At 37.6% G+C, this 18584-nt stretch overlaps 1 protein-coding gene across 1 annotated transcript in view; it reads left to right on the plus strand.

Annotated features, from left to right (window-relative positions):
• LOC139944885 (uncharacterized) overlaps positions 1-18584 on the plus strand; it is a 175711-nt gene that overhangs the window by 24267 nt on the left and 132860 nt on the right. The window contains exon 4 of the mRNA XM_071942035.1: positions 3307-3340. Coding sequence (XP_071798136.1) covers positions 3307-3340 — 34 coding nt within the window. The remainder of the gene's footprint in view (positions 1-3306; positions 3341-18584) is intronic.

The raw sequence follows: 18584 nt of genomic DNA on the forward strand, positions 1-18584 counted from the left end.
ACATGTATACATATCCAAACACAAATAAAAAATCAGTTCATAGCTCATGTTTATGCCGCTACTCATCACAAAGGGCTGTGCTCTCGGTGACATTTGACTCTACAAGGTCCATTGTCTAGACCCTACGAGTGAGAATATTCACCAAGAAGTATCGTGTGATGTGCCCCATGTATCAACAACCATGGCCATTAAACACCATACACAAATATTTACCTTCGTAGTATCGTTTGTGGTAATTGTAACGTTTTTCTTTCTTCATTTTCATGTGTCTGTTGTGTTAATGTGCCCCTAACCCGCATTGTTTTTGGTAACACAGAAAATAAGCAATTTGAAGATGCTGCACCAATTAAAATTTCGGATTTTTAACACTTACAAAAGTCTTGGTTTTTAACTGCACTCATAATATATAACTCATAATCATTATTTTCATATTGATTATGAACTTTAAAATTAAAGTTCCCGGAATGTCAGTGCACTAAAAAGATTAATATCTACTATACAACAACTGTTCGCCAGTGCATTATTATTATTTTGGGTGAACAGTGTTTATTGAACGTAATACTTCCTACATAAACAGCTAGGTCCTGAATTATTATTTCAAAAAAGTTCCCACGATCACGAGCGTGTCTAATCGTTTGTTTGCATTTCATCCCAGGGGTCTTAATGCACAATGATATCCTCCCCCTGTTTCTTTTTTAGGTATATATATATATATATTCTGCAAGAGACCCACTTTAGTTTACGACCTAATTGTTACAAAAGGAATGTTTTCAATTGTTGGCAAATATTAATCACGATGAATGGTTACAGTCATCGAACGCTCTTCAAGGGCACAGTGTCATTGTTAAAGGCAGAGAGCTGAACATGGATATGTCTGTTTTTTTTCTTTTTCTTTTTTTTGCAGTCTGTCTCAAAGCTTGCACTTTTAGCTCAAGTCTCTCTGAAGGAAAATGGGTCACATGCATTTTGAGGGGTTTATTTCTTGCACAAGATGTAATAGACGCTAACAAAATGTACCCCATTAGAACTTGAGCCCCGTAATTATTTCCATTGTAAAATTGAACATAATTAGGCCGTTTCCGGGGAGGCAGCTGCAGGGCATACGGCTATAGTCTAGACCATTATTATATAAATTATATAGGTTTTCTCGGTCAAATTCGGCAAATGAGCAGCCAATTTAATTTGCATGCGTTCAAATTAAAGCTATTTTGCCTCTCCGGTTTTTACTGCGTTTCAAATTCAGAATTCGGTCATTCAGTTTCGTTTTGAGGCATTCAAGTTCCTAGCACACTCATTCTTTTTCATGACAAACAATCATCATTCAATTTAGCAAAGCTGGTTCGACTAGAGATTTTGCTGATTTAATCATTTTCAATTTCGTAAAGAGGCAATCAATTTCGCTCACCGATAATTCAAATAAGTACGACTAAAGAAACACGAATAAACAAAAAAACTGTATAAGGCAAACCGTTTCGTACCTTCACTTTTAAATCAAGCGAACCTTATTTTCTTTATTTTATGTTTCCAGTAGACTTTACCTTGGGCCCCATAAGGGTTGTTTTCTTCTTTATTTTTTTCGGGTGACCTTCAATGGTTAAATGACCAAGACCTGACATTTGAATGTGTTTGAATTGTTTTTTTTTTGGTAAAAAAAGAAAAAATGTTTTTCCAGTTGTTTGTTTTTATAAATATTCACCAACCATCTGTTGGCGGGCCAGACATCTTTGCATATTATGTTCAAGAGTGCAAACAAATTAACCGCATGCATTTAACATTCGTATAAGGAAACAACAAGTTAACCAAGCGTTTTTAAGACTGCACAAGTATCAGAATTGACTGCCTCAAAATGAAATTGAATGACTAAACACATGCCTCAAAAACACTCCTGCAAATCTGAATGCAGCTTCGATGAATTGTTAAATTGCATGATTATTTTGTTAAATCGAATGACGTAAAAGTAGATTTGACTAGTCTTAAAATGAAATCGAATAACCTTTTTTTAGTAGCATTCGATTTCGTGCGAAATAGAATAAGCTGGTGGTTAAATTGGCTGCTCATTTTTCGAAATTGACCGAGAAAACCTATAATAAAAAAAATAAGAAAAAAAAAATAAAAAAACAAACTTCGAGCGGCATTTTTGAGTAAAAGTTGGTAACGTACCTAACTAGCTAATTCGGGGTGCTGATTCCGAAAATGGTGGATACCAAGGTAAAGTCCTTGTCCCTGAAAAATCATGTTTAAAACGGCACAGAAAACCTCCCAGACGACAGTACTTTACATTAAAAAAAGTCAAGTTAATAAGCAAGTTAACTTAAAGCCCTGAACACCTTTGGTAACTGTCAAAGATCTGTGACATTCATTTTTTGAACAAACCGTATTTTAATAATCAATTTGCTTAAAGACATTGGACACTATTGGTAATTGTCAAAGACCAGTCTTCTCACTTGTGTATCTCAACATATGCACAAAATAACAAACCTGTGAAAATTTGAACTCGATTGGTCGTCGAAGTTGCGAGAGAATAATGGCAGAAAAAACACCCTTGTCACACAAGTTGTGTGCTTTCAGATGCTTGAATTCGAGACCTCATTTGAGGTCTCGAATTCAATTCAAATATTTTAGTGACAAATGATTTCTTCCTCAATAACTGTGTTTCTTGAGGGAGGCCGTTTTTCACATCATCTCTCGATTGCTTTTTACCAAGTAAAGTTTTTATGCTAATAATTATTTTGAGTAATTACCAATAGTGCCCGATGCCTTTAATGGAAACATCCCTACCAGCCGATAGTGAGAAGAGAGGGGAGAATTACATATCAAGGAACATAAATTGGGAAACAGAACAGTTGACAAAATCAACGCTTAAAGAAGATAAGGATTTGTATATTAAAGTGGTTGGTGGCATTGGAGTACGTTTTGCGTTACTTTGGACATACGTTTTGTGCAGAAGGTTTCGACAAGTCTACTTGTATTAGTGTGTTGTTGTTATGTTGCTGATGAGATTTTCAAAAGAAAGTATATCCAGAATGGCCGTTTAAAACGACACATGCTTTATATCTTTTTATTAATAAATGATGTTGCTCTCGAATATTCTTACTTGTTCTTACTATTGTCTAAGACTGACAGGACCAGTGATGAGCGTTCCTTATTTCAACTAGTCTTTGTATATAATTTTTTAGTTTTTAAACCTTATTTCTTGCGACAATACTGAGCTTTATAAGTTTTCCAAACTAAAGATTACAAGTTAAATCTTGTATTAATAGCTATTAACAATTACTCACTCAACAATTTGTTGTCTTTCTTCTTTAGTCCTTTTGAACGAGGAGCACAACTTTAATGGATGGTAAGTTTTCCATCAAGAAGCTGTAGACAATTTATAACTTCATTGATCATTTCACTATATAATTATTGCCATACTGCTTTCATTACACAAACAAACATTTTAATATCAACTTGATCACCATTTCATTCCACCATCTTACAACCACCAGCCATACATTCACAACACAATAATAAGGGAATCAATGTGTGGTGAAGATGTTTTAAACTAGTGGTTTAAACCCGCCGTCTGAGATGATTTTAGCCTTACCTTTTTTCGTTTTGTTAGTTATGTTGAATTATTTATAAGTACATTGTCACTCCCTTGATTAAAACAAATCATCTTCATCATCTTTTTATATCAGCTTTATCACCATTTCATTCCAACATCTTGTCCAAATTGACACATAAATTGTCCAAATTGACACAAAAATTTGTCAAGTTGACACATAATCTAAGTTCAGTATCATATTGTTGATAAGTTGTTGTTTTCAAGGTTTTAAAACTGTTTCCACAGTAAGACATGTAATAGTGGCACAGACAATAAAATGTGCATGTTTCAAATAATACAGTTTAGCCAGGTAGATATAAGTAAACGTTTATTATATGGGGAGCTAATAAGACGCAAAGCTTATCGAGCTCCAAACAGGTACGCTCGTTGAGCCCAAACCAAACACCCATATTATACAAAGGTTGGGTATAATCAGGTGAAATAGCACAGTGTTGGGCTAGTGTCCGGGTCAGCCTTTAACCATGAGTCAGACACCTTAGGAGAAGGAATCCGGATCAACACGACTACGAAGTTTTTGGAGGGAAATGCTTGAAAAGGTTTACCAGGGACCGTCCAAACAGTATTGTCTTTATACACACAAAGTGCAATTGTAAATGTTCGCAACCATGCTAAAAAAGGGGCCCAGCTAAATTGATGTCATGTAAAAAAAAAAAAAAAAAAAAGAAAGAAAAGAGGGCCATAACATGGCGAATGAGGCTGAAAATTACAACAAGGAGAAAAAGTCTAGTTTGAAACGACGTATACAAGGTTAAGTAAATATCGTGCCAATATTTCCTTCCGAACGTAATTGAGGCTTCCTTCATTTTTACTCTTCCCCCCGTATTTCAGCAAATGAGCAGCCTATTTAACCTCTAGGCTATTCTATTTCGCGCATAATCGAATGCTACTGAAAAGGGTTAGTCGATTTCGTGTTATGACCAGTCAAACATACTGTTGCGTCATTCGATTCAACAAAATAATCATTGTATTTAACAGATCAACACATAGCGGCATTCAAAATCACAGGAGTTTTTGAGGCGTGTTTTAGTCATTCAAATTCATGTTTGGGCAGTCATTTTTGAAATGTGATGTGCAAACTAAAAACGCTAGGTTAAACTTTTGTTTTCTTGTGTAAAAGGCATGAATACGGTTCACTTAATGGCACTTGAACATACTGTCAAGATGCTTGGTACGTCAACAGATTGATGGTTCGGGAAGAAATTACATAAACTAAGAAGACAAAAAACAGGAGAAATATAGGTTTTCTCGGTAAATTTCGGAAAATGAGCAGCCAATTTAATTTTCAGGGATCGAATTATAGCTACTTTGCCTCTACGGTTTTTACTGCGTTTCAAATTCAGAATTCGGTCATTCAACTTCGTTTTGAGGCATTCAAATTCCTAGCACACTCATTCTTTTTTTATGACACACAATCAGCATTCAATTTAGCAAAGCTGGTTGGACTAGAGATTTTGCTGATTTAATAATTTTCAATTTCGTAAAGAGGCAATCAATTTCGCTAAACGAGGATTCAAATAAGTATACGACAAAAGAAATACAAATAAACAGATAAACTGTAAATGTTGTTTATTATTTTGCCACTCTTGAACATAATATGCCAAGATGTCTGGCACGCCAACAGATTGATGGTTGGCGAAAATTTACCCCCAAAAAACATTAAAAAAATAACAATAAAAAAAACATTCAAACACATTCAAATCGGGTCTTGCTCAGTTTACCATTAAATCTCTCCCGAAAAAAAATAAACCCAGGTAGAGTCTACTGAAAACATAAAAACAAACACATAAGGTTCGCTTGATTTAAAAGGGAAGGTACGAAACAGTTGCCTTTAACTTTACAGCTTATCTGTAAATTCATTCTGCTCATTTTCCGAAATTGACCGAGAAAACCTATAATAATAATAAATAATTATTGTCATATTGCTTACATTAAACAATTAATAGTCTTCATTTTAATATCAACTTTTTCACCATTTCATTCCACCATGCTATCAACTACCAGCCATACATTCACAACACGTCAATAAATTTTTAGGCCGGCCAGAATATAGTATTGTATAATATGTGGGTTGAACGTCACAGTCTTATGAGAAATACGCTCTGCTAAACTTCCTATTGGCACAGATTTGAAGAGATGAGATGACGTCAACCACTAGGGGAATTTCCCAGTCTGTGGTTTGTGATTGCAACATCCATCCAGACATTCCCCACGCCTTTGAATAAGGTGTATTTGTCTTCTTGCAAACAAATACCCGTCACATAAGGTCAAACTGTGCCAAAATTAGACCATGTAACTACCCAATTTTTACTGAATTTGAAGCATTTACATACGTATGTCGCGTTCGATATTTAACTGGTATTTCGCGTCGGTCTTTGTTGGCAAGCTTGTTTGCACAAAAAAAAAGGAAGGCTTTAGAATTGTTCAGACAATAAACAAATCATGTTATTAGAAGAGCGGGGGAAGGGGCGTGTATGGATGGATGTTGCAATCACAAACAAGACTGGGAAATTACAGTAGTTTAGCCAGGTAGATATAAGCATGGAGGAAGAAAATACGTTTATGATATGGAGAGCTCACATGAGCCCTTTCCACACTACAGAGTCATTTCCCGGGAAATAAACTCCCGGGGAAAATCCCGGGAGTTTTTAACCCCACCGCCACCCCAGCAACCGTTCTCACTATCCCAATTTGGTAACTCCCGGGAGTACTATTTCCCAGGAATGTGCACGGTAGTTTCACACTTGAAAATGCAAAAGGGAGCTCTTTACTTTGCGACAGTTTTTTTTTCTTCTCTTGAAAACTGTACTTGAATTGACTTTTGTGTCCGTGTTTTACCCAGAGGTTTTATGTCTGCATTCATCTCAATGTTTGCCTATTCATGCTGTAGTTATTTCCCGGGAATTCCCCGGGAACTTTTGGTCGATCTGTACACACTATAAAAATACCCCCGGGAATTTCCCGGGAAATAACGTTTTCCCAGGAAATACTAACCCTGCTCAGGGGCAGGGTTACGGAATTCAACCCCGGGGTAAGGCCTAGAAATTTTCTGAATGGCATTTTGGAAGGATTGCATAATAATGTCCATGATGTGAGGGCCAAGGTGCCGATTTTATACAATCTGACAAGCAGCAGCAGAAAGAAAAAGAAGCATTCTTCCCTTCCAACATTAACAATGCTGTTTTCCCATTGTGCAAAGAAAGAATATTGAATAGGCTTACACCCTATTGACTATAGCAATGTTTTAATGGCTTAAAGACTTTTAAAGGCAGTGGACACTAATGGTAATTGCTCAAAATAATTATTATCATAAAACCTTTCTTGGTAACGAGTAATGGGGAGAGGTTGCGCGTATAAAATATTGCGAGAAACAGCTTCCTCTTAAGTGACGTAGTTTTCGCAAAAAAAGTAATTTTCCATGAATTTGATTTTAAAACCTCAGGTTTAGAATTTTATGTCTCATAATCAAGCATCTGGAAGCGCACAACTTCGTGTGGCAAGGGTGTTTTTTCTTTCGTTATTATCTCGCAACTTCGACGACCAATTGAGCTCTAATTTTTACAGGTTTGTTATTTTATGCTTATGTTGAGATACACCAAGTGAGAAGACTGGTCTTTGACAATTAATAATAGTGTCCACTGTCTTTAAATGCATGCTTCTTCTAGAACGATTTTTTTTTTGCAGGAGAACACTAATGCAATTGAAAATATTTAGGCCTTAAAAAAACTAGTATCCTACCGACCTACTCTTTTTTCCAAGGTTTTGAGAAAACTTCCCCGTTTCATGTAAGCCCATCTAGCTGTTTTTGGACTCCAAAGTAGTTTCAAAATTTCATTATCACTCGATCGGTCACTTATACCCATCGTAAGAAGTTGTCAGGGTATTATTTTGTTACTCTGCGGTTTTGCGGGTCGTTCGAACTCCTTCTCTTCCTTCCTCCATGGTCTAACCCGCTTGCTGCTTTTCCCGGAAAAAGTTTTTCCCCGGGGTTAACTCCTTTAACCCTACCCTTGAGCAGGGTTAATTATTTCCCGGGAATAGGCTATTTCCCCGGATTTTTTTTGTAGTGTATGAACAGATCGACTAAAAGTTCCTGGGAGTTTCCCAGGAAATACCTATAGTGTGAAAAGGGCTTAAGACGCAAAGCTTATCGAGCTCCAAACAGGTACACTCGTTGAGCCCAAACCAAACACCCATATTATACAAAGGTTGGGTATAATCAGGTGAAATAGCACAATGTTGGGCTAGTGTCCGGGTCAGCCTTTAACCATGAGTCAGACACCTTAGGAGAAGGAATCCGGATCAACACGACTACGAAGTTTTTGGAGGGAAATGCTTGAAAAGGTTTACCAGGGTCCGTCCAAACAGTATATTCTTTACACACAAAGTGCAAATTGTAAATTTTCGCAACCATGCTAAAAAAAGGGGGCCAGCTAAATCGATGTCATGTAAAAAATAACAGTCAGTTTCCATTGTGATTTATTATTTGATATGTAAAAAATAAAAATAAAAAAGGTCCAGCTAACTGCCAATGATGTTGAAAGTTACAACGAAAAGAAATCTGGTTTGAACGAGGTAAAAGGCCAAGTAAATATCATGCCAATATTTCCTTCCGAACGTAATTGAGGCTTCCTTCATTTTTACTCTTCCCTCCTGTATTTCAGTAGCCTTTAGTCAAGGCGCACGCAGCACACCGGATGGCACGCACAACCCCAAAAATGTAACGCACGAAAAAAGACTATCACCGCGACTGGCGAGCGTATTTTTTTCCTAGGACGAACGTAGGCAATTAACATAAAATGGGCGTGTTTTTGCCCGAAAAATACTCCCGCGCATGCACGAACTTCAGTGATGACCGCAAGGGACCTTGGGCCACTGTATGTGGAATGAAAATAGTTGTGGCATGGAGGAGAAATAAATGGTGACCGCACAACCTGCTTTTGTTCTACTATCGCTTCACACAATGGTGTACAGGTTGTGATGAACCAGTATACCTCCTATTTATTCCTCCATGGTCTAACCATGGAGATATACCATGGTCTACAAAAAATCAATTATTTTCAAACTGGGCACATTTGGTAATTATTGTCGCGGACCAGTATTTTCACTTGATGTATCCCAACATGCACAAAATAACAAACCCGTGAAAAAACCACCATTATTTTTGTTGTATAATTTTGTGTGCTTCCAGATGCATAAGTGCTGTATGTAATGCAGTGTACCAATTTCATCAAAAAAACATTTAGGACCACGTCCGTTCATTATGACCGTCAGTCTATTTTTTTAATTGCCCTCCCTCCCCCTCCCAACCCTATCCAAACATATTTTATCGGGCAATCAAGACTTGGCAATGGCAGCAAGCGCGACGCATTTTATGGACAAAAGGTAGAGTAAGTTGTACTAAAAAATACGCAGTTGTACATGGTACATGGTACTAAATAATTATACATGTACATTGTACATGTAACATGTGTACGTGTATGCTTGTATGTACATGGTATGCGTGAGTGCATTTCCACAACTATTATTACGTCGAAGTGCGCATGTGCATGGGAAAATGTATAGTTAACTACGCCCATTTATGTAAATTGCCCACGTTCGTGCTAGGAAATAAAATACGCGACCGGGCGTAGCCACGAAGCGTCTTTTTACCAATAGTAACCCAAAATTAGCAATAATTGCAGCAAATCTGGGAAAAAATTGGAAGAAGCTGATTTCAACTGATAATGGTAGGTATGGGTGTCAGTTACCACCCAAAAAAAGTAAGGACCAATTGGGGTTGGGGAACTCGTTTCCCCGGGGGGGTAATTAAAACCCGGGGGTTAATTACCCCAAATTTACCCAAAGTATGTTGTGTTTGGTATCAAATGAAAGGAAATTTAATTTTAAACTAAGTATGTGATGTTCATTTTGTCATTTTATCATCCTGTGAAAAGTTACACTTGATTTAAGATAAGGCGTTTGCTAACACAGGATCAACAAGGTCATACATACATTCTAATGTAAAAACCTAAAAACTATTATTTTACATTACTTTGTGTTGATCAAAGTGTACCAAACTGTTTGAGGCTCCAAATTAACTTGGTTCAAGACATTTTAAGTGGATACTACTGGTACTGACAAGCCAAACGTGACAGAAAGCTCATTAAGACCCTAAACACATTAAAGGGCCAACACGGCTTGAATAGCAAAGTTCCTCTACATTGCTCATTTTTCAGTGTCTGTAATATTGGCTCCATTGGAGCAATGTCCACAGCACACTCCACATGCAGCCTCTTTCAAGGGACCCAAGTATGGAGGTTTTGAGATACTGCCATACCCTTACATGGAGGTGAACACGAAGGGAGTGTTGTGCTGTAGCGTTTGGTGCTGGTGGTAGGCGATCAGGATCTATTTTTCCTTTGGCTGCTTGCTTTTGGAACCTTTAATAGTATGTTGTGTTTGGTTTCAAATAAATAGAAATTTAACTTGAAACTTGACAAGTGCTGTTAAACCTGCAAGTTAACTATCATCCTTATTCTTCACACCATGCAAAGCTTCAAAAAAACGTTTACATGGGATCTTGTTACAACTCTTCCAGAACGTTGGAGCCGTGATTTGGGTAAGAATGGGTCACTTGTTACCAACACTGGAACCAACAGGGGCGATGGCAACCTGTTGGTAGCTGAAATTCCATCTCAACAAAGCCATCATAAGGAAGAGTTGAATTATTTGCTGCCGTTTTCAGCAGAGTACTGTTCTCTAGCAAGTCAGTCACTGGTTGAACATGTTCTGGTTGAGCCATGATGTTGACACTAGGGAAACCTGGGCACCAGTAATTACTCAAAATATTTATTAGCATAAATCCTTTCTCGGTGACGAGTAATGGGGAGAGGTTGATGGTATAAAACATTGTGAGAAACGGCTCACTCTGAAGTGCCATTGTTTTCGAGAAAGAAGTATTTTTCCACGAATTTGATTTCGAGACCTCAGGTTTAGAACTTGAGGTCTCGAAATCAACCACCTAAACGCACACAACTTCGTGTGACAAGGGTATTTTTTCTTTCATTATTATTTCGCAAGTTGGGTGACCGATTGAGCTCAACTTTTCACAGGTTTGTTATTTTATGCATATGTTGAGATACACCAACTGTGAAGGCTAGTCTTTGACAATTACCTATAGTATCCACTGCCTTTAACATCATCTTCCGGTGTGGATCAATGATATGAATTTTAGGGGGCAAATCTGTCAAGGAGTGAGCATGCGAGTGTGAAGCCTTTGCGGCGTGGGTTCGGGCCCGCTTAAGGGCCCGAGGAGATTTTGCATTCTAGGTGCTCTTCTGGTGCAATTCTAGGCCATCTAGAAGCCAAATTGGCGAACGAAATAATAATCAATAAGCCTTCAAAATTTGAGCAGAAGAATTTTGGGCCCTTTAAGATTTTGGAAACACTTGACTTTTCTTAAAACAACATTAAAACGAAATGGTATGTGTAGTTGATTGCTTTATTATGGCTTTGTCAGCCTACCGGGATACTAGTACACAAACTTCAAATAAAACAGGCTTGTAAGACTTCTTATTAGAGAACACAATAGCTTTATTTAATAACTTAACTTACGAGACTTAGGTAAATTAAAGACGGAGACTCCAACCTCCCAGACCAGGCTAACGGCTACTGTCGATCATAGGCCGCGCCTTGGTATAAGTACTACATGTATACCCCGTACTTAATTAGTATTCATAATATTACTACGCCATCATACGAAAAGTAGTCCCATAACATATGCCTCTCTCTTCTAGAATCGGCTCCGTCGATTCCAAATTTGCATAAACAAATTGTCTAAATACACTTTGAGTTAATTTGATTTTAACGGAACAGTCTGTAGGAGAGTATTCAATTTCTCCTAAAACTCTTGGCAATATTATAAATTTTGCAACTCAATCTAAAACTTCAAGGTTGTGGTGTTACACTTGCCGGCCGGGCTTAAGGAGAAGTTTTAAAGAATCACCAAAACTGATAACAGGGCCAAAATTTAAAATACAGACTGCAGTTAGTTGAGGTTATTTTGCGCAATCCAAAAGGCCTTAAAATTTGTATAACAAGGTAAATTTGCAATTCCTTGCATCTTTTTGTTTACACAATTACATATGCAAAATTAACAACATTGTATAATAAGCAGTCCGTATTTCCGGTACCTCTCACAATAATCAAAATAATTTCACCAAGTCGTCCCTATATACAATTTAACAGCGCACTTTAAATGTTTGCAAAATTATTATCACAGCACACAAATAATCAACATAATTAAATAGCAACACATTATCTCGTTGCTTTGCCTGTTATTCGTACAGGATGTGTCTGTAAAAAGTCCATAGTCGAATGGTTCATGTGTTCAATTGGTTCCCAAGTGTTATATTTTGAGGGAAAGTTTTGCTACTTAATGAGGTAGTGAAGTTTGCCGTTGATGAATTTTCCTCGGATCACTTTTTCCACAGCATACTCTATATCATTTTTGCCTGTTGTTGACGGAAGTCCTGGGATCTTGACTGGGTTTTCCGTTTAGTGTTTCGCAGTTAGTGGCTGATAAGAGTCTGTAGGAAGATCGTCATCACTAAGCTCTGTTATTGGATCTCTTGCGTCAAGTTCAACGGGAAAAGTTTCATTTGAGGGTCGTAGAAATTTATCATAGGCGAATTTCATGCGATTAACATGAATCGGTGAAGATAATAACTTATTGTTCTCCAGATTTCTCACCATGAAATTTGTTGGTCCATTTCGCTTTACTAGGATGTAGGGTCCGCACCACCGTTGTTAAAGTTTCTTTGAGAGTCCAGGTTGTGTCTTTGGGGAGAATATGAATACACAGTCTCCTACTTCATACTGGACTTCAGTTGTTTTGTCATCATAGCGCTGTTTCATAGCAGTTTGGTTTCTTTCCAGATGAGTTTTTGAAACCTCTCGGAAAGTTTCAAGTTGGCTTACCAGATGACTAATGTATTCTCTCACGGTTTGGTTGTGTGACTCGGTGGTTTTTAGTAGTGCAACGTCCAAGGGTAGAACTGCTTCTCTGCCGTAGAGGAGGAAGAAGGGGCTGAATCCAACGCTGTTATCCGCTGGGCTACTCCGATAGGCAAACTGGATCGAAGGAATGAACTCATCCCAATCTGTGTTAAACTTATTAACATAATGTGAGATTGTATCCAAAATAACACTGTTAAAACGTTCTTGTACCGCATTACACTGTGGATGATATGCACTGGTATTCAATTTGTTAGTTCCCATGATTCTACAAACTTCTATCATCAGTTTACTGAGGAAGTTAGTTCCTCTATCGCTTAAGAGAAATCTGGGGCAACCGTGGTTGCACATTATTTCTTTATAGAAACATGATGCTACTGTACGGGCATCGGTTGATTTGATCGGTATCAGAATTGGCCATCTAGTACAGTGATCAGTGAAACACAGTACATATTGGTTGCAAGAACTAACAGGCAGTGGGCCAAGAATATCTACACTGAGTCTCTCAAATGGACTAGCTGCACTAGTCATTTTGACTAAAGGTGCAATCACCTATGTTTCGGTGTCTTTCTACGGGAACATGATTGGCATGAACGAACCCAGTTATCAATACTTTATGCATGCCTTTCCAAATATATCTTTGTCTGATTTTGGCATAGGTTTTATGTAATCCAAAATGAGCAGACAATAAGTCATCATGATTAGCAGTCAATACAATATCAAATGTAATCATACAATCGGACTGTGGTTCTCTCGGGCATGTGACGTTTAGCTGGTGTATACCACATGTGGTACAATGCACCATCTTGAAGAAAATAATGTTCCGCCTCAAAAAGAATTTGTCGAGCCTGTTTTTCGTCATCAGGCAATAAATCACCATCAAGATATTCAATCATTTTGGCTGCAAACAAATCTTTTCTTTGTGACTGTTTTAAGTCTTCAATTTTCACCTCTTTTTGAGTGTGTGGTATATGATCAAGCAATTCGTCATCATGTCGATTACATAACCGTTTACCTTTTTGAAACCTTAAGTTTCGAATTGTGCTCACATCATGTTTTGAATGACAAGGAATAATGTAATCATCCAAAATTCCAATTCAATAATGGAATCCATTTGACACTAGATGTCACATTTTTGTCTTCATTATTGGCTCTATCATTGTAAGACGGCTCTTGTGGGTTATCTGAACGTTTTGTAGATTGGTCAGACGTATTAGCATGTATTCTACTCAAACCATCAACATTTGTGATTGTCTTTCCTGGTTTATGAATTATTTCAAAATCATAAGTTTGCAAGCAAAGAGTCCATCGAGCCAATCTACCTGTGGTTTGTGTCTGATTGAACAACCAACAGAGAGCACTATGATCAGTAATAATATGGAATTTTGATCCATGAAGTAAGTAAGAAGAGTACTTTTGTACTCCTTCCACTACTGCTAGTGCTTCTAATTCTGTTATGGAATAGTTCTTCTCTGACTTGTTCAAACTTCGACCACCATATGCGATTACTTTTTCTTGACCATCTTGAATTTGAGACAAAATGTATGCTAGACCCGTCACTGAAACATTTGTTTGAAGAATGAATTTAGTTCCATCAAACTTAGGATAGGCTAAAATGGGTGGTTCTACAAGTTTCTGTTTGAGTGTTTCAAACGACTGTTGGCAATCCTTTGACCATACAAATGGGGTATTTTTCCTTATAAGATTAGTCAACGGTTCCGCTATCTGGCTATACTTGTTTACATATCTCCTGTAATAACCTGTTATACCAAGGAATGATCTTACATTTGATACGTTTTGGGGCACTGGGTAGTTTTCAACAATGGTCGTTTTATCCGGATCGGTGGCTACTCCGTCCTTAGATATAATGTGACCCAAGTAACGTACCTTATTCTGACCGAACATACACATTCGAGGTTTGACACTCTAAACCTTTGTAGGACCAGTCGTAAGTGAGTAAGGTGATCTTCAAATGTCCGCGAAAAAATTATAATATCATCCAGATAAATTAATGCAAACTTCCAATGTAACCCTCTTCGTGCATGACACGTTGGAAAGTACTTGGGGCACCATGAAGACCAAAGGGAAGAACATTAAATTCATATTGGCCTTAATTCGTGTGTGACAAATGCAGTTTTGCTCTTACTTTCTTCTTCTAGTGCTATCTGCCAATAACCTGCGGCCATTAAGGTCGAAAAGTATACAGGCTGTGAGTTTCCCAAACTATCTAAAGAATCGAGGATATTAGGAAGGGGAAAATTGTCACGCTCACTGATTTTGTTTATTGGTCTAAAATCGATACAAAATCGATAGTCAGTAGATCCTTTCTTTCTTGTTAAGACAATGTTGCAGACCAAGGTGAGGTAGAAGGTGATATTACATTGTCTTTCAACATTTGTTGGATCTGATCTTCAATCACGTGTTTTAGATGGGGAGCATGTCTATACGGCCGAGATCGTATTGGACAATGATCTCCAGTACGTATACAATGTTTAATACCAGAATAGTGTCCCAACGGGCTACCTGTTGTTTGGAAAACATCAGTATATTCTGTAAGAACCGACTGTAACTGATCCTTTTGCTCCTTACAAAGATGTTCACCGGAAATTTTTGCTTGGTCAAGAACTTCTTGAGTCTAAGAAGCAGTACACTTTTGTTGAGCGCTGTTCTCGTTGTGATTTGGTTCGATATGCTTCTCAGCTGGAGGTGCAAAGAAATGAATATCTTGATCATTAACAACTGAAAATATGCCAATCTTCGTACGAGGGTACACTTCAATTACACTATCAGATGAATTAAGCAACATTACAGTGATTTTAGTGCTATCCTTATCCACTCTACTTCTAGATACACTATGTGCTAGATGTAACCCAAGGCTATCTAAGGTTCGAGTTGACTGACATGTACCAACTAGTCCTGCGGGTAACTTGGATTTTATCTTAGCTTCAACCATGGTTTGTGTCTTAGGGGGAATTTGAATTCTAGAAGCTGAGCGAATTTGGTGCTTTCGATCAAGTCTAAGTTTACTGGACCCAAAATTCATTCTTGCATTTTGTTTAACTAAAAATTGGGTGCCAAGTATAATGTCACGATCTAGATTGGTAGCAATGTGCGTGGGAATCTGAAAGACTTGACCTGTAATGCTGAGAGGAATATCTGTTACTCCTATTATCTTCAGACAAGTTCCATTTGCTGTTACGGCTTGCGAAAAGTCAGACTTGTTAATTTTTCTCCGAACACATGTTGGTGAATTTCGAAAACATTTTTCGCTGATTAGATTGATTGAGGCTCCAGAGTCTACGAGACAAGGAATACTTAAAGAGTCTAGAGTAACATTAATACACAACTACCTTGCATGTCTATTGAGAAATTTGTATCCCCTTCACCTATAGTTTCTACATAGACATTGCGCTGGTTACCAGCATCTATAGGCGGGGACTTTAGTTTAAGAATATCCCTGAGCATGAAATTTCGAGAAACAGTTGTTTTGTGTGTGTCCAGGTTTACCGCATCTATGACAAATAATAGTTCTACTTTGACGCTGAGAAGGGTTGAACATTGAGTTGCCAGCCTTGTTCCTGGAATAAATCGGCACATGGGACCGGTTTGTAAACTGTTCTCTTTGTGTTGAATTTAATCTCTGGTTTGCTAATTCGTCTACCTTTGATTTTATTTGTGCAACTTCTTGAGTTAACTGCTGTATAGCGTGCACACTAAAATCATTCTTGTCTGAGTGGGAAAGTTGTTGTTCGAATGTTGTATGGACTTTTGGGGTTGACGGTGATTCACACACAACCTCAGCTAAACGAGCATAATGCAATGCAAGGTCTAGTGATTCGGGCTCTTTAGAAATAACAAAAGTCCGAGTTTGCGGTTGCAAACCCCGAATGAAATGAGTCAGTTTCTCCTGGTCAGATTTTTAAAATCTGTGACACAGAGAAGAAATATCTGAAAAATAGTCATCTAGTGACTCCAACGTCGTTTGACTACGGGATGCCAATTTAGTTTCATTCACCCATTTCTGATTTTTGCCTTGAAAATTTTCAATTAAAGCACTCTTAATCTTTTCATATGAATCTTTCTTGCTTTCCTCGAGAGTAGAAATCCAAATAGCTGCATTTCCTTTGAGTCTGAGGCTCAAGGCTAAATGTATTTTGTTTGGAGTGAACTCACGAAGTTTTGCATTCAGTTCACATCTACTAAGGAACAAATCAAGATTCTCAGTAGGAAGGGCTGAATAAGAATCTTGAAAATGACCTTCGTACTTGGACATGGTGACTATTTCCACTTTGGTTTCAGTGTCACTATGTTCTGTTTCCATAACTTGTCACAGAGGTAACCATTCATACAATCGTTATGTGTATCGTTGATGATTACATCAAAATACAAACATGTTTCACCAATCTAATGTACAATAGCATCAATGTTTTAGAGGGGGGTTCAATACAGTAAACGAACAATTTAGTTGGACTCTAGACTGACGTGTTGGACTCCTTGAACACTCCAAGTGGTTCAATAGGTAGTGCAATTCCAATACTTATGCTGTTGTTCTCATGATGTCAGCATCAACAGGAAGTTCCAACAACTTTGTCCCCTTGTACAATTAAATATGCAAATATGGGTCACGTGGTTAATTAATTACGATTTTTTATTTTTTGGGGGGTCGGTGGTTTGATGTTTGATCTAGTACGATTTGATTTCACAGAACTCTTAACCACCAAACTCTGCGCTTATGATCACCATTTTCCGCTTACTGTGTTTTTCAAACATCATCGTGTCATGCATGCACACAGGTTATGTTGGGCTAACAATTGAGAAAAAGAAAAGGCAACACTATCGATATAAAGATAAGAATCTAACTTAAATATTACAAAAAGAAATATTTTTTTTAGTTTTGGAGGATAAACACGGAGATCCGAACTCGCACGTATTCAAGATGTAAGCGCGACTGATGACCACTAGGCCATGAGGCCCAATGCATAGTATGAGGGTTTACGTGTACTTGTATCAACAAAGGGGAATATGATCCGACGAAATAATTCTCGTGTCATGATTTTGCGAACATTGTCACTAAATATGAACTGCTAACGCCTTTAACTATTAAGTATGGTTGATATGTAGTATTAGATGCCTTTAGGGGTTTTTGACGAGGACGTCGCCGTCGTCAAAAACCCCTATTCAATTACGCACGTTCGTCCACGGAGGACGCCACCTCGGAGTCTAAATTTGAAATTTTTTCACTCATTTCTCAAAAACTACAACACCACAGCAAGTAATATTTTAAGGGAAGCTTTCAACTGTCATTATCTTCAAACTGTTTAAGTTTAGTGTAATTCTGTGGACACCATGGTATGTCGTCGTCGTCAAAAACCCCTATTTATATACGCACGTTCGTTAAACGAAAACCCTAAGCCTCCGTGTACAAAGCATATTGGTCCAGAACTCGGTTAGGAAACGAAGAAACAGAGACTGCGCTGTGGTCCAGAACGTATGTAGAAAAACAAGAAAAAGAGACTCGAGTAGACTCCTCTCAAGAAGTCACAACTCATGATAGGTACATACTGAATTGCATTTACCATAGAGAATGTTTAACAATAACATGGAAGTGACTGCATCCAGTTATGTTCAAACGCGTAGACTCATCTTAAGAAGTCACAACTCATGATAGGTACATACTGTATGGCATTTACCAAAGAGAATATTTAACAATAACATGGAAGCGACTGCATCCAGTTATATTCAAATGAAGATTACGTGGCTAATTAATGAATATTTTTAATTTTGTTTACATTTAGAGTAAAACTTATGTTCTAAGCTTCAATTTGGTACATGATTTCACTCTTTTGAAGTTATGGTCTAGGAGATTAGGTTTAAAGAAAAAAAAAACGTGTGCAATTGCTATGGGTTTAGGCAGAAACAAAGAATAAGAAAAAAAAAAAATCTCGACAGAAACAATACCTGTTCCGACGGTAGGTCGGAACAG

The sequence above is a fragment of the Asterias amurensis genome, chromosome 12 (genome assembly GCF_032118995.1).
Source record: "Asterias amurensis chromosome 12, ASM3211899v1".
Taxonomy (NCBI): domain Eukaryota; kingdom Metazoa; phylum Echinodermata; class Asteroidea; order Forcipulatida; family Asteriidae; genus Asterias; species Asterias amurensis.